The sequence below is a fragment of the Rhinoderma darwinii genome, chromosome 2 (assembly GCF_050947455.1).
Source record: "Rhinoderma darwinii isolate aRhiDar2 chromosome 2, aRhiDar2.hap1, whole genome shotgun sequence".
NCBI classification, from domain to species: Eukaryota; Metazoa; Chordata; class Amphibia; order Anura; family Rhinodermatidae; genus Rhinoderma; species Rhinoderma darwinii.
In genome coordinates, this window is record NC_134688.1 from 80,912,586 (window position 1) to 80,931,845 (window position 19,260).

The following is a 19,260-nucleotide window of genomic DNA, read 5'->3' on the forward strand; positions in this document are numbered from 1 at the left end:
TTAGGCCCCTTTGTGCCCTCAATATAGTAGTTAGGCCCCCTTGTGCCCTCCATATAGTAGTTAGGCTCCCTTGTGCCCTCAATATAATAGTTAGGTCCCCTTGTGCTCTGCATAATGTAGTTAGGCTACCTTGTGCCCTCAATATAGTAGATAGGCTCCCTTGTGCCCTCCATATACTAGCTAGGTCCCCTTTGCGCCAATGAAAAAAACTTACCTAACCCCGTTCCCACGACCAACGTATAGGTCCTACTGTGGCCCGGCGCAGTGACATCATGGCGTCACCGGCGCCAGGACGCTGACATCATCCCGACCTCTAGTAAGGCACAGGGTTTAAACAGCCTGTGGCATATAAGAGTAAGCGGCGGGGCAAGGAGCCCTGCCCCTTGTATATAGGGGCAGGGAGCTCTCTGCCCTGCTTGCGGAGAGAGATGCAGCTCGGCGCCTAGGCCCACCTGAGGATCCTCCGGTCCTCCAATGGACCAGTCCGATGCTGGGGAGGGGGGAGAGAGGAGATAACCACATTTCAGTGTACAAGTACAGAAGCAGGAGATAAACACCCGAAAAATTTTCATGTGACTGCATGTGAGACTAGCATACAGAGACATTTCAGCTAAAGACATTACAGTACATTAGTAAGTGAATAATACTTACAGCGGTTACACCATCTGCACACAATTTTTAAAGATCAGTAAACCCATTTAAAGGGTTACGACAGAGATGCTAGGACAAACTGATTTGTTGCACTGTCTTACATTTTTAAACCTGTGGGTCGAGGAGAGCTTGGAGCTTTCTATTCTTTTCGAAGAAACATTGGGAGTAGTACATCAGCACACGCAGTCCCTGCATTATATCACCTTATGAAATAGGAGACATAAGAAGGTAAAGTAAGGAACCATATTCAATAGGCAGTATGTTACTGAGGTTATACGAGCCATAATATGACCATGTGTATGAGGCCTAAAGGTATGTTCACACATGACAGATTTCTACAGCTTTCACAGTCATCTGAATGGGGTTTGCAGAAACAATCCCATTAAGATGCCAGGGTTGCTGTTTTCGCCTCAATATTTTGCAGTACATTGCATTTTAATAGAATCTCTATTATTGTAAGTGCATTCCTATAGGACATAATTATTTGTGACAGAGCAAAAAATCGTTCCATCATTTGAATTTCAGCAAAGTTTGTAATAATAATAATTTCTTAAATCCCAAAAGCTTTATCTATAACTGTACGAACTGATGTGCCGTTGCTGTAATGACAGAATTATTTATTATCATTTAATTTCCATTTCATATTTCCTCATTTAATTTATTAGCCATACGCTGTTCCAGCAATTGCTAGTGTTTTGTGCAAGCATGTGATTTCTAAACCCCCCCGCTGTAAGCTTGAACACAGATCCACTGCTCCCCCTCCTGGATTGTGTAGGAATGGTACAGTCCTGCAGACTGCTGGATGATGCTAGAATGTAAAGCATCATTACTCCTTGTCCAGAGCTCAGCGTCCGACATCCGGAGAAAACCCAGAGCCCAGCATCATGACCCAGGGAAAGGTAACTACTGCTTCCTACCATCCCGACTACAATACATAGATAGCGCACATAGCTCACTGCCAATGTATTTACAGCTCCTTATATATAAAACGACATACGTTACATAAGCCACTATGCATGTGCCAATCCATAGAATTCTACCATGCTATATTTCATAGGTGCATAATGTTGCATAAAATCAGATAATTCTAAAATAGTAAATATTGAATAAAACAGCGGCTGCTAGCAAAAGGTAACGTAAGAGAAGCTGGATGCATGAATTATGCAATATATAGTCACTCACAGAAAAGTAAGACAAGCTGCCGGAGAGAACACCAATACTGCGTCACAGAAACTACTGAGCAGTCAACCAGACAGAATGAATTTAGTCCTCTGTGAAGTCCCAAAATACACGAGAACTAGCGTTAACCCACGTACTGGCGTATTAACCCCTTTATTGCAGATCCCATTTAAGCTTGGTGTCAGGGATTTATTTATCTGTAAGTCTATCTATATAGGTATGAATTATCATGCACACTGAAAACCTCACCGATGTCTTGTCATGACCTGTGTTTTGGGGTCCCAGAGCAATACCACACACAAAAGAAGGTCCTATTGAAAATTAGGTTATGAATCACTGACATAAGGGCAGGGGGAATGATTAACCTAAATACAGAATGTAATGTGTATAACTGTAACATTCGGCAATGTAGTACTTTTAGGCTGGGCCTAATTTATCTAAATTGGGGCACGCTGAGGCAGATGTATCACTTGTGTTGTAGAATGCATAAATGTATGAGTCAGCCAAAATGGTGCATGCAGCATAATACATTTGCTGCAACTTGCTGGGCATGTTAGACAAACTTTTCTTTCTTATACTACCTTTTGTCTGTTATATATGTATACCAATATTTTGCACCAAAAAAAGTTACACATATTTTTTAAAACCTCTTTAGTTAAAGGGATTTGCCCATCAGAGACATTCATGGCATATCCACAGGATATGTCGTAAATGTCGGATAGATGTAGGTCCCACCTCTGGGACCCGTACCTATCTCTAAAACGGAGCCCCCTAAATCCCGTTCTACCTTTCCTGGTTCCCGCTGCCTTCCGGGCCACTTCCTGATTGCATAGTTGGGAAATTACGAAAACAGCGCAGCTCGCTGAGCTACGCTGTTTTCGTAACTGCCCTTCACTTCTATGGGAGTTACGGAAACAGCTTAACTCAGCAAGCTACGCTGTTTTCGTAATTTCCGACCATGTAATCAGGAAGTGGCCCGAGAGGCAATGGGAACCGAGAAAGGTAGAACGGAGTTTAGGGGGCTCCGTTCTAGAGATAGGTGCGGGTGCCTGGGACCCGCATCTATCTGACATTTATGGCATATCCTGTGGATATGCCATAAATGTCCCTGATGAGCAAATCCCTTTAAGCCAAACTTATGTACATCACAGTGTCGCACTGGCACAGCTTCTGTGGTGATTGACAACCAAGCATTCGCCGTAATGGTCGGGATCAGAAAAACCTCTGATCCCAGCCATTTTAACCCCTCAGATTCCGCAGTCAGTAGTGATCGCAGAATCTAAGGTGTTTGACAGAGGAATGGGACTCCCTCTGTAAGCCCATCAGCACTCCACGTCCCAATCGTGGGGTGCCAATAGATTAGCATGGCAGCTGGGAGCCTAACAAAGGCCCCCTGGCTTGCCATGGCAATATGCCTACTAGGCACAGTTTAATAAATTGCCTATTAGTTTTACACTGACAAGCAATAATAATTTTGCATACTGAGTAAATCACAGCATTATATAAGCGATCAGCAGATCGCATAGTGAAGTCCCCCAGTAAGCGAGAAAAGAATTAATAAAGTTCATTTAAAACAAAAAACAAGAAACTTTTTTGTTAAAAAAAAGGGGGTTTATTTTGCAAAAGTGTTTATAAAACATTTGTAACGATCTAAATAATAAACTTGATACATTATGTAAACCGCACAGTAAACAACATAAATAAACACAAAAAACAAGGGCAGATTTGTTTTTTTCCATCCCTCCCAAAAAATTAATCAATAATCTATACAGATGTAACGATTTTTACCTTGACTTTTAATGCTTTTAAGACCGAGCTCATTTTGACCTTCATGACCAGCCCCATTTTCTCAAATCTGACATGTGTCAATTTATGTGTTAATAACTCTGGAATGGTTTTGCCTATCCAAGCGATTCTGAGATTGTTTTCTCGTGACATATTGTACTTTATGTTAGTGGAAAAATTTGGTCAATAAATTCATTGCTTATTTGTGAAAAACACCAAAATTTAGAGAAAATGTGCAAAAATTATGATTTTTCTCATTTTAAATGTATCTGCTTGTAAAACAGATAGTAATACCACACAAAATAGTTACTATTTTATATATTTTATATATTTATTTTTCTAGGACGTTACAACGTTTAGAACTTTAGCAGCAATTTCTCACATTTTCAAGAAAATTTCAAAAGGCTATTTTTACAGGGACCAGTTCAGTTCTGAAGTGGCTTTGAGGGCCTTATGTACTAGATAGAGCCCATAAATCACCCCATATTAAAAACGGCACCCCTCAAAGTATTCAAAACAGCATTCAGAAAGTTTCTTAACCCTTTAGGCGCTTCACAGGAATTAAAGCAAAGTAGAGGTGAAATTTACAAATGTTATTTTTTTTGCTGAAATTCATTTGTAATACATTTTTTTCTGTAACACAGAAGGTTTTACCAGAGAAACGCAACTCAATATTTATTGCCCAGATTCTGCAGTTTTTAGAAATATCCCACATGTGGCCCTAGTGTGATAATGGACTGAAACACCGGCCTCAGAAGCAAAGGAGCACCTAGTGGATTTTGGGGTCTCCATTTTTTAGAATATATTTTAGGCACCATGTCAGGTTTGAAAAGGTCTTGTGGTGCCAAAACAGTGGAAATCCACCAAAAGTGAGACGGTTTTGGAAACTACACACCTCAAGGAATTTATCTAGGGGTATAGTTAGCATCTTGACCCCACAGGTCTTTTTCTATATTTATTGGAGTTTGTCTGTGAAAGTGAAAATCTACTTTTTTTCTGAAAAAATATAAAAATAATAATATTTGCAAGGAATAAAGATTAAAAAGCACCCCAAAACTTGTAAAGCTACTTCTCCCGATTACGCCAATACCCCATATGTGGTACTAAACTGCTGTTTGGACCCAAGTCAGAGCTCAGAAGTGAAGGAGCGCCATTTGGATTTTGAAGCGCAGATTTTGCTGGATTGTTTTTCAGTGCCATGTCGCGTTTGCAACGCCCTGGAGTAAGCAAAACCGTGGAATCCCCCCAAAACTGACCCCATTTTGAAGACTACACACCTCAAGGAATTGTTCTAGGGGTATAGTTAGCATTTTGACCCCACAGTTTTTTTGCTGAATTTAGTGGAATTAGGCCATGAAAATGAAAATCTACTTTTTTCTGAAAAAACATATAAATGTTTAATTTTTGCAATGAATAAAGTAGAAAAATCACCCCAAAATTTGTAAAGCAATTTGTCCTGATTACAGCAATACTCCATATGTGGTAATAAACTGCTGTTTGGACCCACGGCAGGGCTCAGGAGGGAAGGAACAATATTTGGCTTTTGGAGCTCAAATTTAGCTGGAATGGTTTTCGGGTGTCATGTCGCATATGCAAAGCCCCTTTAGGGGACTGGAACTTGTGATCATTAGGTCGCTGGTACAATACACTGCAATACTAATGTATTGCAGTATAATGTCATTTTACAGGCTCCTGTAACAGCGCGATCGCTGTTCCTGTCCGTTAGTCCCGGGTGTCAGCTGTAATACACAGCGGACACCTGCAGAATATGGAGCGGGCGCAGCACGTGAGCCCGCTCCATATATAACCCCTCGCACCACGACATACTATTAAGTCGTGGTGCGCCAAGGCGTTAATGCGCAGCGGATGGTGCAAAGTGAAAATTAACATTTTCCACTGATATGCCATTTTAATGCACAATATGTTGTGCCCAGTTTGTGCCACTGAAGACAAATACCTCATACAATGTTGAGCAGGTTCTCCCGGATATAAAATATCATATATGTGGACGTAAGCTGGTGCTTGGACACGCTGTGGGGCTCAGAAGGGTGGGAACGCCATTTGGCTTTTGGAGCGCAGATGTTGCTTGGTAGTTGTTCTGTTTGGGGTTTTGCTGGTATTTCAGTTTATGATGTGGGGGCATATGTAACCTGTGCGGAGTACATCAGGACATAATAAGAGGGTATAATAATGGGGTACATAAATAATAATTCGCAGATATGTGGCCTGTGTCGCACTGCTAAATGGCGCAAAATCTTATTTGCTTTTGGAACGCTCTGCACATTTTGCATCGCCATATTCTGAGAGCCAGAACTTTTTTATTTTTTCTCCAACGGAGCTGTGTGAGGGCTTATTTGTTGCGGGACATTCTGTACTTTTCATTAGTACCATTTTAGGGTACATGTGATTTTTTTTTATCACTTTTTATTAGATTTTTTTGGAAGCAAAGTGACAAAGAAACATAAATTCTGACAATGTTTTTTTTTTTTTTTTTACAGTGTTCACCGTGCGGTATAAATGACATTTTACTTTATTCTGCGGGTCGGTACGATTACGGCGATACCATATGTATATAGGTTTTTTATGTTTTGTGGCGATTGCGCAATAAAATCACTTTTCGATAAAATTATTTATTTTTTGTCACCATATTCTGAGAGTCATAATTTTATATTTTTCCGTCAAAAAAGCTGTGTAAGGGCTTGTTTTTATTGGTACTATTTTGGGGCACATGCGACTTTTTGATCACTTTTTATTCTATATTTTGGGAGGGTTGATGACCAAAAAATAGTGATTCCGACATTGTTTTTTAATTAATTTTTTTTGCGGTGTTCACCGTGCGGGAAAAATAATATTATAGTTTTATAGTTTGGGTCGTTATGAACGCGGTGATACCAAATATGTGTACTTTTTTTAACATTTTCATTTTTTTCCTCTAATAAAAGACTTATTATAGGAAAAAAAGCATTTTTTGTTTTTGTAACTTTTATAACTTGTTTTTACACTTTTATAAAACTTTTGTTATTACTTTATTTTTTACTTTTTACTTGAAGACTGGCAGCACTGATCGCTGCTATAATACATTACACTACCTAGGTAGTGTAACGTATTATAAACTGTCAGTGTGACGCTGAGAGTCACACTGACAGGAAGCTTATGAGAACCAGCCTCCGGCTGGTTCTCATAGGCTGCTGTGCATAGCAGACCCGGGGGCTGTTATATGGCCCCCGGGTCTGCCTTATAACCGACTGCAGCACCAGCAATCGGTCTCCGGGAAAGTTTGTTGTAGCAACAAACTTTCCAGTTTGTTATAGCAACAAACTTTCCAGTTTGTTGCTACAACACACTTTCCCTGCGATCACATGACCGGGACCTGAACTAATCAGGTCCCGATCATATCTCCGGGACCAGAGGCAGGTGATAAGAGCGCGATCCGGGTGTCAGCGCTACTCTGAGACACCCGGATCGCGCTTTTAACACCCACTGTGAATTCACGTCGGCACTGCACAGAGCCCAGCAAGTGCCGACGTGAATATACAGTGGGCGGTCGGGAAGCGGTTAATGCATTAATTACACAGAAACTTGACTTTTTTAATAACTTTGTTGTGTGATATCTCACTGCAGCAAGTTATCAGAGTCAAGATAAGGATGGCTACATCTGTATGTACCACAAAATGGCTCTGTTTAAAATTTGACTCGACCCAAAAAATACAAGCGCTCACACAGCTATATTGACTGGATATATATTTTTTATTTTTTATCAGCCATTCTTTAGCAACTGTTGCGTGAAACACGGACAGCACACGGATGACATCCGTGTGCTGTCCGTGATTTTCACGCACCCATAGACTTCAATGGCCACGTGGTCCACAAAAACGGACTGGAATAGGACATGCAGTGAGTTTCATGCAGCGGAAACATACTGTGTGAAAAATCACGCAGGTCTGAATAGCCCCATTGAACTGCATAGGTCCGTGTGCTGTCCGTTGTTTTAGTATACAACGTTCGTCTGAATAAGGCCTTGGTATTGTCTGTTGTGACAAACGTCATTTATGATAGTAAAATGTTGCACGCAATGTTTCCTGTGTGATACAATTAACATCTTTTGTCCAGTCCTTCATATAATTATTGAAGTCATTGGGATGGTCACATAGGAAATCAATTTTTTGGGTTTGCTGTCCCATTAATTACAATATAAAAATTTATGGAGGGGACACCACAATGGTGAAAAAAACTTTAAAGAGGATTTTTCACTAGATTTCACAATACAAACTGCATACATTATTAAATAGATCTCTTAGACCTGACGAAGCTGGTGTACTTACTTTGAAAACCAATGTCAGAATGGCTGGATAATCCCTTCTCAAAGTTTTCATGTCTGATATTAAAATTATAATTTTTTGAGACCAAGTGTATGCATGAGACCAAGTATATGCATCATGTAATTGCCATCTCTTCGCATCTAGAGCTGAGTTCTTATCAGTACCCCTCCTCCCCTGCACCATGATAAAATCTCACACATGCTCAGTACAAGCTGCAGTCTACCTGGCTCTGCAGTGAGAGAGCCTGTCAGTTTGTATTGTGAAATCTAGTGATAGATCCTCTTTAATTTTACCATCAAGTCAAGAAATTGGACAACCAGATTAACTGACATTTGATATCCATTCCACGATAGGATGGATGACAAATGTAGTTGGGTATGCATTAGAATATTTGTTCTAACAGTCTTATATTAACGTATAATGCTGTAATGTATAAGGAATGCATCCCCGTAATTAAAAGGGAAACATTGTTATCGTTGTAATGCGGGCCCCTCATGGCATTGTAAATGTGTCATCAGTGAAGTGTTGTTGATGCTGCTATGTTGTGTTGTTGCTTTCTTCTTTGTCCTTCTACTAGGTTGCACTTGAGCAGTTGTGAAACCGGCCACCCTCTCACAATGTATGGGAAAAGATATGCTATGATATTCTACATGGGAGAAAGGGGTGGTTGACCAAATAGTCGTGTGCATATTGCATCCTGTTGCGTATATTTTTTGTCTATTTTTGATAAGTTAACGTAAGGGGCTTGGCTTCTTCACATCTAAATCAATGGTGACGAGATATATGGCTCGGTGCAAAGGTGGTTAGGGAGACCCAAGACGGTCAGGGAGCGGTGTACCGGCAGTAGCCAAGAGTGGTGCAATACTAAGGGGAGAGTCAGTCCATGTGGAGGATTATAAAGCAAGTATAAAGGCTATTTACAAAGCAGCCAGTAGCCACCAGCTCAAGGGCCTATGCCCGAAGTACGCAGTAGCAGCCACCATCTTAAGACCCACTAGGCCATAGCAGATAGCGCTTGCATCAAGGAGAGGTGCTTTGGCCCTGTGTCTGCAAGTCACAGAACAAGTCACCTTACGGTCCCATGCTCTACCATTCGCTTCAACTGTATCTGCGTCCTGAAGAGGCAGATATAGTTTAAACCAGGAAAAAAATTATTGATAAAAGCAAAATTCGTAAGATGACGACGAATAATTGCGCTGAATTTCGATTTCGATTTTTTTTCAATTAATTGCCCAGCCCTACTGTCTGGTCCCATATACAAAGTATTTATTGTCTTCTTACATTTTCTATATCCATATTAGCTCCTGTTCACATCAGCATCTGGATTCCGTTCATGGGTTCCATTCGACCTTTCCTTCGGAGGAACTGATGAACGGAAAGCAAAACGGAAATCATAGCTTCTGTTGCAATTGGTTTCCATTTGTTTCTGTGCCGTAAGGTCGACTATGCTCCTGTTTCCTTGAAAAAAAATGTAACTTTACGGAACGGAACCAAATGTAAACCAATTGCAATATAATGGTAAGCTATGGTTTCCGTTTGACTTTCCGTTCATCGGTTCCTCCGATGAAAAGATAGAACGAAACTGATAACGGTAGCACAACGCTGATGTGAACACAGCCTTAAATATACTTATTAGGGCTTCCTTTCTATTAACTGTTCATGGTGTATTAGGTATATTACCTTCACCATTCAGCCATAACATTAGAACCACTTACCTAATATTGTTTAGGTCTCCCTCGTGCTGCCAAAACAGCTTTGACCCATCGAGGAATGCACTCCACAAGACCTCTGCAGGTTTTTGTGGTAGTTGGCATCAAGATGTTAGCTGCAGAGCCTTAAGTCCTGTAAGTTGTAGTCTCCTATGATTGGACTTGCTTGTCATGTTCCTCAAACTATTCCTAAACTATTTTTGCAGTGTAGCAGGGTGTATTGTTCTTCTGAAAGAGGCCACTACAATTAGGCCATACTGTTATCATGAAGGGGTGTACTTGGTCTGCAGCAATGTTTAGGTAGGTGGTATGTGGCAAAGTAACATCCATATAAATGCCAGGACCCAAGGTTTCCCAGCAGAACATTGCCCAGAGTATTATACTCCCTTCGCCGATTTACCTTCTTCCCAAAATGCATCCTGGTGTCATTTCTTCCCTAGGTAGGCAATACACACCCACCCAGCCGTTCACAGGATGTAAAAGAAAACATGATTCATCAGACCAGGCCACCTTCTTCCATTGCTCCATGGTCAAGTTCAGATGATTGCGTGTCAATTGTAGGCACCTACGACAGGGGATAGCATGGGCACTCTGACTGGTCTACGGCAACACAGTCCCATACGTCACAAGCTGCGAAGCACTGTGTTTCTTCAGCAATTTGTGCCACAGTAGCTCTTGTGTAGAATCGGACCAGACGGATGACCCTTCGCTCCACACGCTCATTAATGAGCCTTGGCCTGCTGTTTTGGAGATGCTCTGATCTAGTCGTCTAGCCATCATAATTTGGCCCTGGTCAAAGTCGTCTAGATCCTTACACTTGCCCATTTTTACTCCTTCTAACACATGAACTTGAAGAATTGACTGGTCACTTGCTGCCTAATATATCCCACCACGTGTCAGGTGCTCTTGTAACAAGATAATCAGTGTTATTTACTTCACTTGTCAGTGGTTTAAGGGTAAATTCACATGTGGCAGAAAAATTCTGCCGTGGATCTCGTGGCAAATATGTGGCAAATCTTCGGCGTCTCTGCAACAAAATCTGCATACAGATTTTGCCACAGATTGTGCTGCGGATTCCCAGCAGATTTCACTCTATAACGTTAAATAAGTGAAATCCCCAGTGCCAATCTGCACAAATATTTCCGCAACATAATGCGCATGTTACGGATTTGGAAATCTGCAGCATGCTCATTTTGCTGTGCAGATTTTTAACTCTACATGTTTTTCAGAATCCCATCTAAATGCATTGTACTGTAAATTGCTGTGGATTTTCCGTGCAGATTCCACAGAGTCTGAATTCATCCTAAATGTTATAGCTGAACAAGACATGTGATGGCTTTAGCCTCATATCCCTGTATATTACGCAGGTGTTTGAGATGCTGAATGCCAAATAAAATTGATAGAAACTTGCATTCTTTCAAAAAATGTCTACTATTTAGCATCCAAAATCAGTACTTTTAGGGATATAGAGTCTCTTCATGAACTTACTCTAAAAAATAAGTGGTATAAAATACATTCCCTGATCCTCATTGGCTTACTGGCTCTCACTGATCTCCAAATGGCATTAGACATGAGTTTTCAAAAGGTCAACAGGTGGATGAATGACCAGTCATCCAACTGATCTTTTCGGTTAAAACCACTACAAAAATTTACAACTATGCACAAAGATTGCCAGATGCAGCAGAGAGAAGGAGAAGAAAACCACTCTTTTTCTCATGTCCAATCAGCCGTTAATCATATCATGAACTTCACATTATCTTCCAGTTATCAGTTATTTGCATGAAAGTCAAAATTTTCTTTTTTAGGCAATATTTATCTCATATCTATGGACTTTGTGGTTTAGAACACCCATTTTAAAGTACCCTGTTAGGGGTCCCTGATCTATTAGCCAGAGTGGAGGGCCACTGCAAAGACTGTCTCTTGCTGCCGAGAACCCGGACAGCCCATTAATTTATTCCTTTTTTTTTTTACAAAATGTCTTAATGTTTCTCTGAACTTTACTAAATGTATAATACTTATCACTAAGTAATTGGTTCACAATAGGAGGTGGCACCAAAAGGTTCATATTCATAGGCTAAGTGAATCCAATTTGTACACTTAACCGTTAACATATGTAGAATTGTAATTTCAGACTTCACTAGTCTAACACTGTGGTTCCTGTCATGAGAGCTCATCCAGGTTTCCTTCATGTAAGGAGCCATAATAACGTGATCACCAAAGCTTTAGCTCAAATGATTGTTACACAATGTTAAATCCCAAATTCTGTATCCACGGATGTTACAGCCTGTGACTAACACCTTAGCTGCTGTGTAGCAGAGAGATGGTGACGTGTTTACTCAGCCATATGACAATCACTCATTTTGTATTAACCACTTAAGGACCGGGACAATTTTGGCCTTGAGAACAGAACTATTTTTTGTTATATTTCCCTCTTTGCATCCCGGCCATCATAACTTTTGAATTTTTTGTCCGTCGTAGCTGTATGAGACTTTGTTTTTTGCGAGAGTAGTTGTACTTTATGTATGTACCATTTTTTGGTACATTTACATTATCGTTTAATTTTATATATATTTTTATTTTGGCAAAAATCAAGAAAAAAACAATTCCGCTGCAGTTTTTTTTTTTTTTTTAAACCATACACCGATCATCAAAAATAATGTGGTTGTTACGGACATGGCAATACCAAATATGCGTATATTATTTCATGTTTTTAGACTTATATTTTGAAATGTTTATTTATTGTAAAAAAAAAATATTTATTTGGGGGTTTTTTGACAATTTTTTTTTATTTAACATTACTTTTTTTTTTTTTAGATTAACTTAACTTTTTTTTTTAATCCCATAGAGTGTGTATATATATATATATATATATATATATATATATATATATATATATATAAAATATACATTGCCCTGTACAAATATCTGCCTCTTTTGCTATATACAGTCCTGGCCAAAAGTTTGAGACTTTAGTCAGATGTTTCTATGGTATACTAAAGTACAATTATCAGCATTTCATACGTTTTAAAACTTTTATTGACAAATACATCAAGTTTATCCAAAGACTCAATATTTACAGTGTTGACCCTTCTCTTTCAAGACTTCTGCAATTCGCCCTGGCATGCTGGATATCAGCATCTGGGCCAAATTCTGACTGATTTCAACCCATTCTTGCCTAATCAGTGCTTGGAGTTTATCACAATTTCTGTGTTTTTGTTTGTCCACACGCTTTTTGAGGATTGACCACAGGTTCTCAATGGGATTGAGATCTGGAGACTTTCTTGGCCATAGACAAAAAATGACAATGTTTTGTTCACCGAGCCACATAGTTATGCCTTTTGCCTTGTGACATGGTTCTTCATCATGCTGGAAAAATAATTGTTCATCGCCAAATTGCATCTGGAGCGTTGGGAGAAGTTGCTTTTGGGGGATGTTTAGATACCATTCTTTATTTATGGAAGTGTTCTTAGGCAAAATTATGAGTGAGCCCACTCCCTTCCTGCAGAATGTCAGTCTGTCCTTGATGGTTTTCTTGGAGAGAAGTGGCTTCTTTGCAGCCCTTCTTGACACGAGGTGACTCTCCAAAAGCCTTCGCCTCACTTTGTCTGCAAATGCACTGACACCTGCCTGCTGCCATTCCTGAGCAAGCACTGCACTGGTGTTGAATTGATCCCATAGCTGAATCCTCTTTAGGAAACTGTCCTAGCACTTGCTGGACTTCCTTGGGCGCCCTGAAGCCGCCTTCACAGCAATTGAACCTCTCTCCTTGAAGTTCTTGATGATCCGATAAATGGTTGATTTAGTGGAAATCTTACAAGCAGCAATGTCCTTGCCTGTAAAGCCCTTTTGATGCAAAGCAATGATGACTGCACATGTTTCCTTGGAGGTAACCATGGTTAACAGAAGAAGACAATGATTTCAAGCACCATTCCCCTTTTAAAGCAACCAGTTTGCAATTACACTTTCTGCTGAGCTAATGAGAAGATCACTGATGTAAGCAGGTCATTTTGTGGCAATGCTGAAATGCAGTGGAAATTGAGTTTTTGGGATTTAGTTAAAGAGGCTCTGTCACCACATTATAAGTGTCCTATCTCCTATATAAGGAGATCGGCGCTGTAATGTAGGTGACAGTAATGCTTTTTATTTAAAAAACCGATCTTTTTTCACAACGTTAGGAGCGATTTTGGTTTATGCTAGTAAGCTTTCTTAATGCCCAAGTGGGCGTATTTTTACTTTCGACCAAGTGAGCGTTGTATAGAGGAGTGTATGACGCTGACCAATCGGCATCATGCACTCCTCTCCATTCATTTACACTGCACTAGCGATATAGTTATATCACTATGTGCAGCTACATACACAAACCCTAACATTACTCCAGTATCCTGATAATGAATACACATGACCATCCAGCCTGGACGTCATGTGTATTCAGAATCCTGACACTTCTGAATCTTTTCTGTGAGATTTACAGCAAGGGAAACGAAATCTCGTTTACCTCCGTAATCTCGCGAGATTTCGTTTCCGTTGCTGGAATCTCACAGAAAAGATTCAGAAGTATCAGGATTCTGAATACACCTGACGTCCAGGCTGGATTTCATGTGTATTCATTATCAGGACACTGTAGTAATGTTAGGGTTTGTGTATGTAGCTGCACATAGTGATATAACTATATCGCTAGTGCAGTGTAAATGAATGGAGAAGAGTGCATGATGCCGATTGGTCAGCGTCATACACTCCTCTATACAACGCCCACTTGGTCGAATGTAAAAATACGCCCACTTGGGCATTAAGAAAGCTCATTAGCATAAACCAAAATCGCTCCTAACGTTGTGAAAATAGATAGTTTTTTTTAAAATAAAAAGCATTATTGTCACCTACATTGCAACTGGTGAAGATCACCTGTCTCACTAGGGAAAATAGGTCAGGGGGACCACATTGGTGTACACCACCGGTTAGAGCTAGATTTAAACAGGAAGGGGGAAAGAGAGAAGATGTGGTCTAGAATGGAATTAATAAATAACCTTTATTGATTAGCATTAAAATGTATTAAAAGTCCATTGGTGCAAACTGGTATGTGTGAGTGACCCCCAAACTCACATACCCTTGGCCTGAAATTTGATGTTATATTGAGTGATATCACTAGGTAAAATATCAAGTGACTTCACCACCGCTAATGTTCCATTATGGTGCACGTATCGCTGCACCATGAATAAAGATTGTAGCTCTGGATGAGACAAAGTGGAATCAAATTGACAATTGAACAGTGTCAGCTAGAATAACTGGTCCGTGCTAGAAAAGTGGGCTCGTGTAATGGTTGCTGCACTGTGGTAATAGCAGTCAGCTAAGTGGAATTAAATAGCCCTACACTAACTGTGTGGGCATGTATGAAGTAGGCCACATGCACACCCTGCGTTATTGCTGCGTTAATGGTAGGCAGTTATCAAAGCTCAAGAATTGAGTAAATAAAGTGATTTCACTTAGTGTTATGTTCAATGTTTACACTTGTCACTGGTGTTTCATTGTGGTGCACACATTGCTGAACTGTAAATAAAAGATATGTTATTTGTTATTTATATTTTTATTTTTATTTAATTTTTAACTTGTCATTTTTGTGGCTCCAGATGATATGAGGTGGAGTCCAAATAACAATTCGAACAGAGTATCAGCTAAGAATATAAGCTGTGCTAGAAGGTAGTTCTTGCAATTATTGCTGCGCTGTTAGACCAGCAAGCAGCTGATTAGAGTCAAAGTGAGCCCTACAATAACTAGATGAGCAGTGGTGATCGGGCCACATGCACATCTGGCGTTATTACTGCGTTTGTAATGGGCAGTTATGATTGCAAGCGCACCTTCACACCGCTTTCTGCCTGAGGAGCAGCGATGCAGAGAGCGGTTGTGATGTACGCTACCAACACCGCTGGTTATGAACCCAGAAGCGGTGAGTTGCAGCCGTTCACTGGGTCGTGTCTGTTGTCAGAGCGGTTCGTGAATAGGTCCGCTCAGTTGGCTCAGTGTGTAGGCTGAATTAATGAGTGGGGTAGTGAGGGCTCTGTTACCGAGACCCCACAGCCTCGCTACACCTCACCTACGGTCAAAGCCCGTGGGTGAATTGAATTACCCCAGGAGGGCTATACATAGAGTTACTAGCTTCAGACCATATCGTGGCGGGAGGTGAGGGAGATATGCCCCGACTGTTCTGAGTTAGGCAGCGAGACACGCTGCAATTGAAATGGTATAGCGCACTAGAGCAGCTGACAGCTGTCAGCCGTATTGTATAGCGTGGTCTATTGTGAGCTGAACAGAGACAGCTCTGGCCAAATGTTAGCACCAATGGATAGTGGATTAAGCACCCGACGCACGTTTCGCCAGCATTCTGGCTTCTTCCAGGGGTGAGAGGCCGCCATTAAAACGCCCTATAAATAGGGTCCTTGTTGATTGACAGTCTCAAGAACCAATCAGAGACCTAATTCTCAACTGGTATACTGTTAATGAAGTTCTCAAAAGAATAATTGTTAGAAATTGCAATATTCATTAATAGGACACCACAAAACCATCAGGATACAACCAAAGACAAAAAAAATGTATAAACAAAAAAATATATGAATGAAATAAGCAAAATAAAGTGAAATAAACGGCATGTAAATCTTGTAGTTGTGGAGGTGGTAATAATCAAACAGCGAGAAAGTTGGAAAATTGTATATGTATAGTAAATGAATACACAAATACACTTACAAATATTAATGAAGAAATATGAATATGCTAGAGAGAATATATACTGATGTAGATATTTTACCAGTGTGTTAAAGAAAGCAACCAAAGCCAAAGTTTTCATTAAGTCCAAATGGACTCACTGTTTTCATATTGAAAATCCATTCACTTTCCTTTTGCAGAAGTGCCTGATCTAAGTTGCCTCTTCTGATGCCCAGGGCACAGTATTACAGTATTACGCACAGGGCCCAGCCTTTAAGGGCTGTCCAGTTGGAATTGTGTACGTTCCCAAAATGTCTGGCTATTGGAGTTGGATTAAATGGCTTATTTTTGATCCTGCAATCCTGCTCATTTTTTGCAAAGTTGATTATAGAGTTGATATGTTCACGAATCCGTATGCGCAATTCTCTCTTGGTCTTCCCAATGTATTTGAGACCGCATGGGCATTCGAGGCAATAAATCACTCCAGGGGTGGAACATCTTATATGGTCAGAAATCCGTTGGAGGATACCGAAGGCATCCACAAACTCTCTCTTGTCCACTAGTACCCGACAGGCTCTACACATTCTGCAAGGATAGAAACCAGGATTAAGTACTGAAATATTCTTACTTTTTCTTGAAAAATGGCTCTGGACCAAAATATTTGAAATGCTTTTACATTTCCTATATCCCAAGGACACCTTGCTGGTAAGAAGATTATTGAGTACTGGGTCACTAAGTAAAATGTTCCAGTGACGGTTTAGAATGAGTGTCATTTCATCCCAACTGTCATTGTAGTCAGTGACAAATCGTGGTTGGGATCGTTCTGTGTTGACCCTTGTTTTTGGGGTCAGTAGAGTTTCCCGATCGGTCCTCAGCGCCCAATTATAGGCTTTCTTGATGTTCCTTTTACTGTAATTCCTGCATGACAGCCTGTTCTTTAATTCTGCTGCCCTTGTCTTAAAGAGCTGGAAGGTGGAGCAATTTCGTCTGAGCCTCAAGAATTCTCCCTTTGGAATGCCTCTAATGGTATTAACGGAGTGAGCACTTGTTGCATCCAGAAGGCTATTGGTGGCTGTTTTCTTGCGGTAAAGATCTGTCTCAATTGAACCGCGCTCGTTGGTAAAGAGCCTCACATCCAGGAAGGGGATAGACTGATGGTCATATGTTAAGGTCAATTTGAGGTTAAAGTTATTGGTGTTCAAAACCTCAATGAATTCTTCAAGTTCTCTAGATGAGCCATTCCAGATGAGCAGTATGTCATCTATAAATCTGCGCCAGATATTGATCCTAGAAGTGAATTTCTCCATTTCGGGACAAAAAACGTGACATTCTTCCCACCAGCCCAGGTATAAGTTGGCAAAGGTGGGTGCCACCGCTGCTCCCATGGCTGTTCCTCGTAATTGCAGGTAAAATCTGCCATCAAAAAGGAAGCAGTTGTGTTTCAAAATAAATGTGAGTGCACGTAGGACAAAATTTTTTCGAGATGGATTGTAACCCTCCTTTCTTTGCAGGAAGAATTCTACTGCTGCGCAGCCTACCTTGTGGTCTATACTCGTATAGAGGGACTCCACATCGCAGGTGGTGAGCCATTCGTCCGCCTCCAGGGAGCTACCATTCAGGTCTTTGAGCACCTGCATGGTATCCCTGGTGTGGGAAGGTAACTGGTATACCAATTCACGTAGTTCTTCGTCTAACCAGTGATTACATTTTTCGGTCAGATTACCCACACCAGAGACAATCGGCCTCCCTGGAGGGTTAAGAGGATTTTTGTGCACCTTTGGGAGGAGGTAGAATGTTGCAATCCTAGGGTACTGTACCCTCATGAAATCCCTCTCTTTAACAATTATGGCCCCTTCCTCAAAACCATCTTGAATCATGTCGTTGTATTCTTTAAGAAATTGTTCAGTTGGGTCACCCCAGAGTGGGCGATAACAGGCTTTATCTAGTAGTTGCTTTTTAGCTTCCAGTAAATATTTTTCTTTTGACCAAATGACAACATTGCCCCCTTTATCTGAATTCTTGAAGACAACGTCATCCCATTTGCGCATTTCCTGGAGTGCCCGTTCTTCGTCTGGACTAAGGTTGTGAGATGGCCATTGCTTGGATAGTGACAATAAGTCCTGGGATACTAGGTCAACAAAGACTTTGATTGCCGGGCAACCTTCCAAGGAAGGCATGGAAAGCGTTTTGGACTTAATTTTAGATTTCTTATGAGGAGTAGTAAGGGAACCAGAATCACCCTCATATTGTTGGGTAGAGTTTTCTAACAACAGTTCCTCTAAGTCTCCCAGTGTATTAATTTCTACTTCTGATAGGCAATCCAAGTTGGCGGTAATAAATTGTTCACCATTGGTGATTTTGGTTTGTCTATTATACATTTTTTGATAGAACAGTTTCCGCCCAAAGAGGTGGAGATCCTTGATTACGGTGAATTTGTTAAGTTTATTGGTCAGACAGAAATTAAAACCTTTTCTGAGGACTGATAATTGGGGACCCGTGAGGACATGGCTAGAGAGGTTGATAACTCTCAGGCATTCCTCACTAGGATTTACACTACTGCAGATCACTTTTTGTAGGGTCTCTGAGACTCCTTCCTCCATTGTTGTGAGCCCCTGAAGCCCCACCTCCCTCTGTCCCGTAAAAAAGGCACCTCGGTGGTGATGTTATCAGTATTTCTATTGGGGTTTCTGCTCCTACTGGGTTGTCTACCCTGGATTGGCTGTGGATCTGTGTCCGAGTCCGATATGTCTGTCCCATCTGTGCCTGTGTCAGAAAACTCATGCGGGTCCAATGTCTCCTTGTTAATTTGTATGTTAGTTGGTCTACCAGTTTGAAACCTCTGGGATCTTTTCTTACCCCAGTCATAAATGTCTCCTCTGGAAAAGTCTCCCTTGTCTCGTGAAAATGTTTTCCTTTTCCGGTTCTTA

General features: G+C 40.7%; 1 protein-coding gene across 1 annotated transcript in view; it reads left to right on the plus strand.

The window, feature by feature from the left end:
• Positions 1-1,433: 1,433 nt before the first annotated feature.
• FAIM2 (Fas apoptotic inhibitory molecule 2) overlaps positions 1,434-19,260 on the plus strand; it is a 59,921-nt gene continuing 42,094 nt past the window's right edge. Inside the window, exon 1 of the mRNA XM_075850076.1 lies at positions 1,434-1,550. Within this exon, the coding sequence (XP_075706191.1) occupies positions 1,536-1,550 (15 nt within the window). The 5' untranslated portion in view covers positions 1,434-1,535. The remainder of the gene's footprint in view (positions 1,551-19,260) is intronic.